The 10932-nt window shown below is 31.7% G+C and overlaps 2 protein-coding genes and 1 non-coding gene across 3 annotated transcripts; 1 reads left to right on the top strand and 2 right to left on the bottom strand.

Moving 5' to 3' along the window:
• Positions 1–967: 967 nt before the first annotated feature.
• Positions 968–3986, top strand: LOC108337203 (protein DSS1 HOMOLOG ON CHROMOSOME V). The gene is made up of 3 exons (XM_017573676.1): positions 968–1074; positions 1215–1319; positions 3650–3986. Exons 2-3 carry the CDS (start codon positions 1229–1231, stop codon positions 3778–3780), a joined length of 222 nt encoding a protein of 73 aa, XP_017429165.1. The 5' UTR covers positions 968–1074; positions 1215–1228; the 3' UTR covers positions 3781–3986.
• Positions 3987–4498: 512 nt separating this feature from the next.
• On the bottom strand, positions 4499–6347 carry LOC108336369 (peroxidase 45). Its single transcript, XM_017572800.2, has 4 exons — positions 6086–6347; positions 5779–5976; positions 5231–5396; positions 4499–4962 (listed from the first exon to the last, which is right to left on the bottom strand). The coding sequence occupies exons 1-4, from the start codon at positions 6293–6295 to the stop codon at positions 4556–4558; spliced, it is 981 nt and encodes a 326-aa protein (XP_017428289.1). The 5' UTR covers positions 6296–6347; the 3' UTR covers positions 4499–4555.
• A 924-nt stretch (positions 6348–7271) lies between these two features.
• Positions 7272–7344, bottom strand: TRNAA-UGC (transfer RNA alanine (anticodon UGC)). Its single transcript has one exon. It is a non-coding gene; the product is annotated as a tRNA-Ala (tRNA).
• Positions 7345–10932: the final 3588 nt, after the last annotated feature.

Below are 10932 nucleotides of genomic sequence, written 5' to 3'. Positions count from 1 at the left end.
ATCCCTGCATCAGTTCAGAGAACTCTAGGAATGCCTACAAAGCACATAATCATGATCAGGATAGGTCCTTAGGACCATTGATCGATAAGGAACTAGATAAAGAGATCAAGTCACACATATGAGGAATCCTCTGTGCATGTGTCTTAAACTAAAACTACAAAAAATGAGCAGAAATTGACTTACTCAATCAGAATGATCGATTGATAGAGAATGAAGAATTCATTGTCGTAATCTCCTAGACATCTTCTAATCGCCGAACAAATGTCTCAAAAGTTAGAAATCTTAAAGAGAAGATAGAGAGAACTCAAAGAATGAGTTTTTAAAGAGGTAAAGAATATTTTAGTTAATGAGAAATATTTAAGAAATTCTATTTATATTATTGAATTATTTTAAAACACCTATAAACTCTATATATTTACTCTATTTTTTAGGTTCTTAAATTATATATTTAAGACATTTAATATTTTAACTTTAAATATTTTTTATCTAATTATATTAATATTTTTTTCTAATCATAAACTCTATATAATATTTTTTTTAAATAATTTAGAGAAGTTATATTTAAAAGATAATTTTTTTATGGAAATCATAATTATACTTAGTCGAACTATGGATTTTAAGCTCAAAATTTTTAAATTTTCTTTCCTTTTAATATGTGAAAACATATGTTTTGATGGTATATGTTTATACTTTTTTTAGCTAAATAAAAAATAATAAAGATATTATTACCATAAATAAATAAAAATAATTTGCATAATTTTATTATAAATAATTATTTTAATTTTAAAAAAATAGTAAAAAAAATTAAATTTAAAATACGGTCATTCAAAAATTAAAATGGATAAAAATTATTTTAGTTCAAAAAATTTATTTAAAGAGCCAAAATAAAAAAAAATTGTGTACCTAAAATACTCTTATATATAATAGTATAGATTTTAAAAATGCATTTTTTTGTTTTAAATTCCCACCCAATTTTCATTACTATATAATAGAGAAACCTTTCCTCAGAACGCACGTTACTGATTCAAGAGCAGAAGGTTTCTTGTTCATAGGGTTTACACTCCAACCTTGTTCGTGAGTATTATGTTTTTCACTGTACCATTGTGTTAAAATTCTTGTTTGATTGCTCACGTTGTTACCACTTTTTTTGTTTTTACCAAAATTAGTTTATTTTTCTTATGAATTCATCGAATGGATCTTGGAAATAACTGCAGATTCAGGTATATCCATGGCAACTGAACCAAAAGCAGCCACCGAGGACGTCAAGATCGACCTCTTCGAAGACGATGATGAGTTTGAAGAGTTTGAAATCAACGACGGTAAATTTTCCACGCAAATCTCGTTTACCCTGTTTAGGTTTTTGATTTTTGTTTCTGGAATGTTTTACATTTGGAATTTGTAATGACCTACCTGACGTCGTTTTGATCCATAAGGAATCATCAAAGTTAATGCTTCAGAAGCTTAATTTTGTTAGTTAGTTTACTTCATCGAAAGACAGGCGCTGCAATGGAATGATACATAGACAGATAATTCTCTGAATTTGGGGCTACTTATTTAATTAATTAATTAATTTTAGGAGATTCAGCATTTGAAAGAAAAATCAATAATAAAAAAAAATATCTTTTAGGGATTTCAAATCTTTCTCACAAATTTTATGTTAGCATTGAAGGTACATTTTGTTATTTGCTATATGATTTGTTATTTGTGAAGTCTACTATTGTGTATGATTTTTTATTTGTTTAGTCTACTATTGTGAGCAAAGAATCTATAGCTTGCTTCCGCCACTGTGGTTCATCTCTATAGCTTGCGCTCAACCTTGCTTGTCTTTTCCTTTATTGCAGTTCTCCTTGCTTCCCTGTTCTATTATTGCGGTGCCTCGTCTACTCTATGCAATATGAAACTCCTCTTTTTTTCCCTCTACTTTGGATTTGTTGCGATTATGAGTCAGACTCTTTGACTTTGATTTGTTTATTTCTTTTAAAACCTACATTTATTATTTTCTGTCTTTGTTTATTTGGCTGAATTGTCTTTCTAGTCCTTGAAAGTATTTGTCATCTTCTTGTTAATCCTTAAAAGCCTCTAAATTAAAAATTAGTACTCTAAAGTAAGATTTGTCTTTCCCGTTAGTCCTTGGTAACGAAGTTAGTTTGCTATTGTAACATTTTAAGTGAAACATCAGCTCTACTTGTCATGCCAAGTTGAGAACAAGTTGGCAGCTGACATATCACTTAATGTGTCTTGTTAGCAAACCAACTCTAGTATGAAGAATCTTACTCTGACATACTAAGTTTTAATATTTCTGCTTTTAGGGACTGACTAGAGGATAGCATACACTTTTAAGGATCCAAAAATCTATACAGCCTTGTTCATCTCCTATTTTGCAGAATGTTTGATTTAGATTTTTTTTTTATTTCTTTTCTGAGGAGCTAGGTCAGCTTGTGAGTTAATTATGTTCTGTATGTTGTCTGACTGATTCCTTGTTGTCTTAGATCTATTAGTTATGACGTATAGATATATGAATTTGAACCTTTGGTTTAAACTTGTTCATTGTTATCATTAACAAGATACTTTTCTTACCCTGTCATTTTAATCACATGTATATCTTTGTGTATAATTTTGTGTCTTTTGGGAGGATCTTACAATCCGTATTACGATCTTGATTTCCACATCATTGATGTGTACCATGTGTGTGTTGATACAGTGGTCTCAGTAGAGAGATTATATTTAAAAAAGTTGGCTCGATATCATCAAAACCTAAAACGCATGCAGTTTTCCTCTTACAAGATAACTATGATATATTTTTAAAAAGTTGGCTCTATGTCATCAAAATTCTCTAAATTCGGGCAGCTTTCCTCTTCTATACAAAAACTATGGGGCTTTTTTGGTTGGTTACTTAAAGAATCATCTGCAATACTTGGTTATTTTACACAGAAAAATTATTTTACGAAAGATCGGTTGATGTTCATTATATTTTATGTATGATTATGTGGACGTTATGCTGTACATTTTGGGCTCAAGAAAATTTCTTTTGATTGAGATGTATTTATGGACCACTTAAGGCATGCTATTGAACCTTGTGGTATTCTTATGGGGCTAAAATTTCCTTTCCCTATTAGATGTAATGGTGGTGAGCTTTGTAGTTACGAGCAATGTGGGATACATGGACAGGGTGAAAGAACTTCGTGCAATTTAACAATTACAATTTATTGTAACGTTGCAACCTGTAACTCCCATGCCCTACAATAACACTTAAAATTTCCAGATGTACATGTACAGCACGCACCACGTTGAAGCAAAACACACTATCTTCCCTTTTTTTTTTAATAAATTGTGCTTGATATGAACTACAAATCATGTTGTGCATATTCCATTTGGCTTTTAACATTTTCAGCCATACTCATCGGATTGGAGATGAGGCTTTGGTCTGTGATGAGTTAGCTGGTCATGCTGCTGAATCTGTTTCTCGTTAGCAATGAACACTTAGTGTGCAGATATTAGGATTCATGTAATTGCTTGAATTATTTTGTTTTCTTTCATTTCTGGTGATGGTATTTGGATTAGAAACTGCATATTCAACTTGGTTTGTTGAGGGTGTCATTCTAATGTTTCTTCTTATTTCTGTTGCAATTTATTGTTTTACAATTTTCAGAGTGGTATGACAAGGAGGAAGGAAAGGAAGTGACTCAACAGTGGGAGGATGATTGGGATGATGACGATGTCAGTGATGATTTCTCTCTCCAATTGAGAAGGGAATTGGAGAGCAACACTGAGAAGAACTAAACACTGATATAACTGAAAACTGCATTGTTAGGAAGGAAATGTAAGGCAGCAAGAACACAATATCTGTGTAGAAGTTATTGAGTATTTGTACTTAAATTGAACTCTGCATAATTTGGTGACGATTCTCTCATTTTCATTTTGGGGTTGGGTGTGTGCTTGTCTATGAACAATTCTCGCCAAAATTGCAGTTGACTGCACATTCTTCATTTTCTTGCCTTTCCACTTCTTCCAAACTGGGTTTTCGTACACGAGAATAAATGTCAACAGAAAAGCCTGAAAAAAATTTAACTAAGGCAGCATTTGGTAAATGACTTCATATACGTTATGGTAATTTTTTTTTGGGTATAACTAATTCTTTCAGTAAGCTTAAGTTATTTTCAAACGCTCCCAAGTTTGACACTTCTTTAGGAATAAAAGTTTATCTATTTGATTCAGTTTTAGTTTTCAGTCGTGGACAAAGGAAGAGGAGTGAAAGTAAAATTGAGTTTAAAAAGAAAGTGTTTGATAAAAGTGTACAGGACTGAATCAAACCAGACTGATGTCGATAGAAAATGCAGTTGTAGCAGTAACATGAAAAATAAATCTTTGATTGCTTGAATTAAATTGAATTGAAAGCATCCGAAAACGACTAGTCTCTTCTGAAACTATTGCAGAATCAGAATTCTACCAAGCTGAATTTGACTGTAATTTTAGTATTCATTAACCCAAAACAAACAAATAGAAGAAATTAATAAGATTATTTCAGAATGATCTGAACATGGTCACAATTAGTAGCTCAGTTAACCATCGAGCAATCACGCCGGATTTCACCCTGGTTTCCTGTTTTAATCCCTATTCGTCCTAACTTTGTTATGGCACTTACAAAAGACGTTTCAAAGACTGTGTTGTTGGATGCAAATAAGTTCACTAGCTCTCTTGTTCTTTTATGAGTAAACAAAGCTTGATCAGAAGCGAGAAGCCCTTTTCCTTGCTGAAGATTCTTGTAGTATTGATTATCAAATATCTTTGGTGTTATTGGGTCCATTTGAACGACTGTTTCGGGGTCGGCATTTTTTGGACAGTCTTGTTGGAGCTGTATTGCATACGCAGGATTAAGTGTATGATCAATGCTTTTATTGCCTTTGAAGTTGTAAATACGTTTGGAGAACTGGTCACAATGAGAGAATCCAACGGTATGTGCTCCTGCAACCACTCATTTTAATCCACATTATGAAACTGTTATGTTAAAAGTAAGATTGCAATAAAGCTTGGTATAGATTTTCGACCTGATGCAAAACACAGTACTTGCTCTGCTCATACTTGATTTTGGGGTTAAAATGCAGTTTGAAAATTGATTAAAACCAAAAAGTTGAACATTGATTAAATTTACCATCTTACTGAAAAACAAATGTTTGAGTCATCCTAATGTATATAAAAAAAACATGTATTTTGTTCATTATGAATGAAATACCTGATAGAGCAACTAGATCAGTTTGGGTTAGTCCATGTGAAGCAAACATTTGGTTCAGTTGTTCTAGCTTTAAATCAGGATCGGGTATATGGTCTGTAACACTTCCTTTTGTTGAGACTCTCCCATCTAGCCTTCCCAGCTCTACTGCATAAGATGGTCCTCCTGCCTGAAACCAAGTGAATGTTCATTTTCTATTCAGCTAATTGTACAAGGAATAAAATCATTTTCCACATAACCAAAAAAAACTATTAAGACAAATCAAAGGAAATATGATACTCTATGGATTATGCAGGGATCCTAATCTCCCCAAAATACTTGTCTAATTCAATCCCAACAGTAACAATAAATGCCCTCTTGAATCTCCCTCGCTTCCTTTATATAATGTAATAAACTCTTCTTGCTATGCCTCTAGTGACCTTTATATAGTACTGTTAACCATTGTATAGACAAGTGCTATACTAGGATTGAACTTACTTTACAAATGATACAATTTATGAATTTTGATTACAAGTTGTATTGCAAAAGCTATAGCTTATTATAATAATTACCAGAGCTATGACATCCCTAGTTGCCATTGCCAAAATGTCAGAACATGAAACCTTATTCTGGCAGCCAGGTACACTGTCAACTGCAGCCTTGGCTTTGATCACAGTGTCAAATCCATCACCAGCTAGTGAAAGATCTATAGGATTATCCTTCTCAGATGTGTGGTTTGTTGAAGCTAGCATCACAGAAGCATCACACCCCTGTCCAACATGCACAAAAATAGAATCATGTTCTAGTATCAACTGTTATTGCCAAAGTGGTGCATGCAAAGGAAAAAAGAGGAAGATAATGAGTTATAACAGTGCTGACCCTAACAAAACAATCATGGAAGAACAGCCTAAGTGTAGCAGGAACTGTCACATCTGTCTGCTGAAGTTTCATCTCAACTGCTCTCCGAACAATCGATTCAACATTTGGACATGTGTTTCTGTAGTAGTCAACTCGAAGTTGAGCATGACAACCAGCTATAAGCAGAAGAAGAAACACATTAGCATGCAAAATGAGGCTTTGAGAACTCATTTTCACTTTGTTGCAGTTCCAGTGTCTGGAATATTACATTTGGTTTAGTGCTTGCATCCTTAAATAGGCAAAGGAGAAACATCTCTCTCTCTTCTTTGAAGAATCCAATGTGTTAAATTTGAAAGAAACAGAACAAGAGGTAAACACCAAGAAGAAGTACTTTTGGAAAAGTGTTGAGTGATTTTAGAATATATCTGACTGTATTGCTGAGATTATAATGTGTTGAAGAGGTTGCATGTAGGAGTGGTGAAACAAGTTGTTTATTAAAAGTGCACATAGTATATAACAAAAAGTTAAGCGGTCCCTCACATAATGTTTTTGATGCTTTTCTATATTTTAGTTATGAAATTGGATTCCTGGAAGAAGTGAGATGGTGTCTGTATGCACAAAAATCTCAAATGTTGCCATTTGGCCAATGATTTACGTAAGTTCCTTTGTATTGTTCTTTTCTCGTGTATATAGCATATGATATCCACGTCGATTCTTTACTTTATTTGGGTATTTACTGCACCAACTCAGTTCAAAATTAATGGAAGAATATCACGCTCTACTTAGCCATGTGTTCCCCACCATCTTCTGCTTCCTTTTGTTTTTCTACTCTACATACTCAGACAGAACAACTCAGGTTTTTCTCCTTGCATCTTTCAATTTTGGATTATCATCTAACTAAAAATTTTGTTTGTGTTCCTATCTTACTGATATGTTTCTTTTAAGTAATTAAGGAAGAGATTTAATAATAATGAGTGGAGTCCAACCCCAAAACCAAAGAATATATGGATTTTTTTTCATTTTTTTAAATGAAGACTTAGACTAAATTATTGATAAAAGATATTTATAACTTTTAAATATTGTTCTTAATGTATTATTTTTTAGAAATAATCGATAATTATTTCATACTTGGATTCTTAAAGATTATTTTCAATAAAAATTAGATCAAACCTGTTTAATCTATTTTTAATAAAATTTCAAAGAAAAATGGAGATGCGGGGGATCGAACCCCGTGCCTCTCGCATGCAAAGCGAGCGCTCTACCATTTGAGCTACATCCCCTATTGAAAATATGACTCAAATTGTTTTTTAAGCTTTTAGTAATTTAATTTGAAAATAGATTTAATATACTTGTTATGATGATTTCGGGTTCGTGTTTCTTACCGTCCAACCTGTTTTGTTTTTAATATTTTCTAAAAATAATAAGTTTGTTGAACTATTTTGTATTAATAAAAATATTTTATACATCATGGTATTTTATTTCTAATCATTTTTTTATTTTAAAATATATGTTTGTAAAATATAACTTTATTTAAGTTTGATAATTATTTTTCCTAAGGTTTAATTATATATACAATAGTAAAAGTAATATATTGAATTACGAAGTTAGGTTAATTCGGTTTCATTCAAATTATTTTGAATCTTAATTAGATTCAAACGAGAAATTCAATTATCTAATCAAACTTTGGATGAGATGAAAACAATAACTATTTCAATCCTCGTTTATGTGTAAAAAAAAAGTTAGATTAGTAAAATTAGTAAAATGACAACAGAGATTTTTGTCTCCCAAATTTACACGAAATCTTATGCCAGTCATATATATTATAGATACAATCTTTAATACTAACCAACAAAGAAATAGAAAATTATACAATGTATGATTGTGAAAACAGAATACTATTGTAGTGAAAATTGAAGAGACTTGTTGTAGATAACCAAGTGATGAATAAGATTTTTTATCACAATTAAAGTTTTGATGGGTGAGAGGATATATGTTTTATCAACACTTGTTGAAAACATACAATGAAACAAGTGATCAAAATCATTAATAACAAAGATAGAAAAAATTTACAAATCACAAGTAGAAGTACACAAGAACTTAAAATTTTAACACAACCTTTAAAGTGTCAAGTTTTGAAAATACTCCAAAAAATTATGTTAGTACCTCATAAAATCTCAAGTTAAAAATAGTACATGGTGTTTGGTTTGAAAATAGAAATCAAATGGTAGTTGAGTATTGATACTTCATTTTAGTGTGGTTGAAGGTCACATTAGTTGTATATGTTTTCTGTTCGGCCTAGTTTTTTTGTTTGGGAGCCTGCAAACTCATAGTTATTTTAATGCTTAAGTCATCAATACAATAATGATTGGATCAAATTACAGACCTTGTAAATAATGTCTATTTATAGTATATGTATGGACTTTTGTCTCGCATGGACCTAGTTTTTGCATATGTGTTCTAATAGGTGATTAGTTGCCTTTATCCTCTCATAATGTCATAGATTGGTTTTAATAAAGCACTATTATGTACATGGAAGCACAAATTAATTTAAGGTTTCCTAATTGGTGATTTGTGTGTTGAGGTCACCTTGCCTTGATGATGTCATGTTACAAGTCACACCATAAATATCTATTTATAACAATCTTTGGTGAACTAAATTATTAAAAAAATCTTTGGATTTTGGTTCATCCAATCCAAAATAACTAATTCTCTTATAGATATTATAGGGCGATAAATTATTCAAAATATTATCAATCTATAAATAAAATTTAAAAGTATGAGAAAAGATATACATATAGAAAAAATAAAAACCAAGACCGAACCAAAAAACCATTAAAGAATAATAAAACAAAATTAGAACGATATAAAAGGGAATGACCAAATTTGACATTTCAGAACCTTAACTAAAAAATAAAATAATTTAGATGATTTTTATGATAAATCCTAAATCTATACTAAATTTGACCACAATTTTAAATAACAATGTAAACATTAATTAAAGTAGTTTGAAATAAATTTAAACTAATATAATAGGTTAGAAACCAAATTTTGTCCTAATAGATTAGAACCAATAACGATGTTATATGTAAAGATCTAGAAATTGACGTTTTAGAAATGATAATGATTTAAAAATACATAGACTTGATTATTTGAATATTAGAAGGTTTTAATATAAATAGTTTCGTTAGGAATGTGTTTCATCATTCAAAAACACACAATCTCTCTAGAAAACCATTTTTTTAGAGTTTTCTAACTTTCTCTTTAGGAGTTCTTCATCTCTGTTCGTTTGATTAAAAAATCGATATATATATATATATATACACACACACACACACACATACAAACACACACACACACAAGAATTGGATAAGGCCATTGAGACAATCTCTTACTTCAAAGATATGAAGATATAATGTGTTGTAGCTTGATGGGTTAGAAATTTCGAGTTTTGGATTGAGGGAGCTTCAAGAACATGTTATTAGGATCATATATCATAAGTTAGAACAAGGGGAATATCGGTGCACACTAGTGTAGTAAGGTTTGAGAAATCAACTTGGTTTTACATCTCGACAATGTTTGAGGCTCGAAGGTGGGAAATTGTGGAAGGTTTGAGGTTAAATCTAAAAAGGGTAGAGGCCATGGAGTGTAGAAGAAAATAAAATTTCTAATGGGACGCTAAGATAAGGCAGCCCTTTGAAGATCAATTAGGCAGGGTGGTGTTTTCTAAGTAAGGGGGGAAACCAACCTTTGATGGGAGGGATGTATATTAAGAGTTTTATACCTAGATCAATATCAGTAGGAGGTAGTTAGATCTTCTCAACAATAACAATAGTCAAATTCAGGAGTAGAAAGGATGTTATAAGTAAACTGGCTTACACAAGAGAAAGGTTTGATCTTTAACATGAGGTAGAGGGTTTCAAGTGCCTTAGAGAGAAACCCATCATTAAGATTATTCTTATAAGCAAGTGCAACTAGTAATGCAAAAACACAATCAACAAAAAAAAGAAGAGGAAAGGTTTGAAGTAGTTGGAAAGGTATTTATAATATGTAATGTGAAGTTGTTAGTACAAATGATCGCGTTCAACATGTAAGTTACATAAATGGTGGTTATGTTAAGCATTTTGGGTTTGGGTTAAACAACACACTCCTTTGTGTCTCATGCACGTGTAAACAAGGTGGTTTGTCTGTAAGGGAGTTAGAGTTTGAAAGGGTGGTTTTGGGACAACTTCGACTAGTGGAAGTATGCTTTGGAGTGTGGTGAGCCTCATGGTGGTTAAAGGATCCATATTCAAAGTCAATTTGATTTGTTTCCTTTGCAAGGTTGGGACATAATCACGTGGATGAATCAATTTCCTTCTAATATCATTCTAGAGGACTGTGGTACCAAAGAAGTGTTGTTCCATGATTTAAAAGGGTGGGTCATTGGATGTGCATTGAGTGTGAATCAAGCTGAAAAGAAAGGGTAGAGCGTTATGTGGACGAGTGTTGTCTGACAAAGGTTAATGAAAAACAAACACAATGGATTGTAGAAGGTGGAAGAGTTTGATTTAGATGTGTTTCGAATCAGATACTAGGACTACCACCTATGAGTAGTGAGATTCACTATTGCATTTGTGTTTAGAGTAATAACTAGTGTTAATAGTTCCTTATTGGATGGTTTTTTTATAGTGTGGAGTAAAAGAAGTAGGTAAAAGAGACGTTAGAAAAGTAGTGGTGTAGTCCATATGTGTCATCATGATAATCTACGAAGTTTGGTAGATCTTGAAGGAGAAGGAAGTCTATGTCAATTCGTTCAAATGTGAATTTTGGATAAGGAAGAATTAATTCTAATGAATGGATACAATATTGAGGAAATGGGATGCTAATGC

This window comes from Vigna angularis, chromosome 7 (assembly GCF_016808095.1).
Source record: "Vigna angularis cultivar LongXiaoDou No.4 chromosome 7, ASM1680809v1, whole genome shotgun sequence".
Taxonomy (NCBI): domain Eukaryota; kingdom Viridiplantae; phylum Streptophyta; class Magnoliopsida; order Fabales; family Fabaceae; genus Vigna; species Vigna angularis.
Note: the sequence above shows the minus strand (reverse complement) of the source record. Positions and strands in the feature narration are given on the sequence as shown.

Bases quoted from the DNA above. Each gene is read 5' to 3' on its own strand.
- LOC108337203 (XM_017573676.1), top strand. From the start codon at position 1,229: ATGGCAACTGAACCAAAAGCAGCCACCGAGGACGTCAAGATCGACCTC. The intron at 1,320-3,649 runs GTAAATTTTCCA...TACAATTTTCAG, and splicing joins AGAGTTTGAAATCAACGACG to AGTGGTATGACAAGGAGGAA.
- LOC108336369 (XM_017572800.2), bottom strand. From the start codon at position 6,295: ATGAGTTCTCAAAGCCTCATTTTGCATGCTAATGTGTTTCTTCTTCTG. The intron at 5,977-6,085 runs GTCAGCACTGTT...CATGTTGGACAG, and splicing joins TCCATGATTGTTTTGTTAGG to GGGTGTGATGCTTCTGTGAT. The intron at 4,963-5,230 runs GTATTTCATTCA...GAGTGGTTGCAG, and splicing joins TGATCTAGTTGCTCTATCAG to GAGCACATACCGTTGGATTC.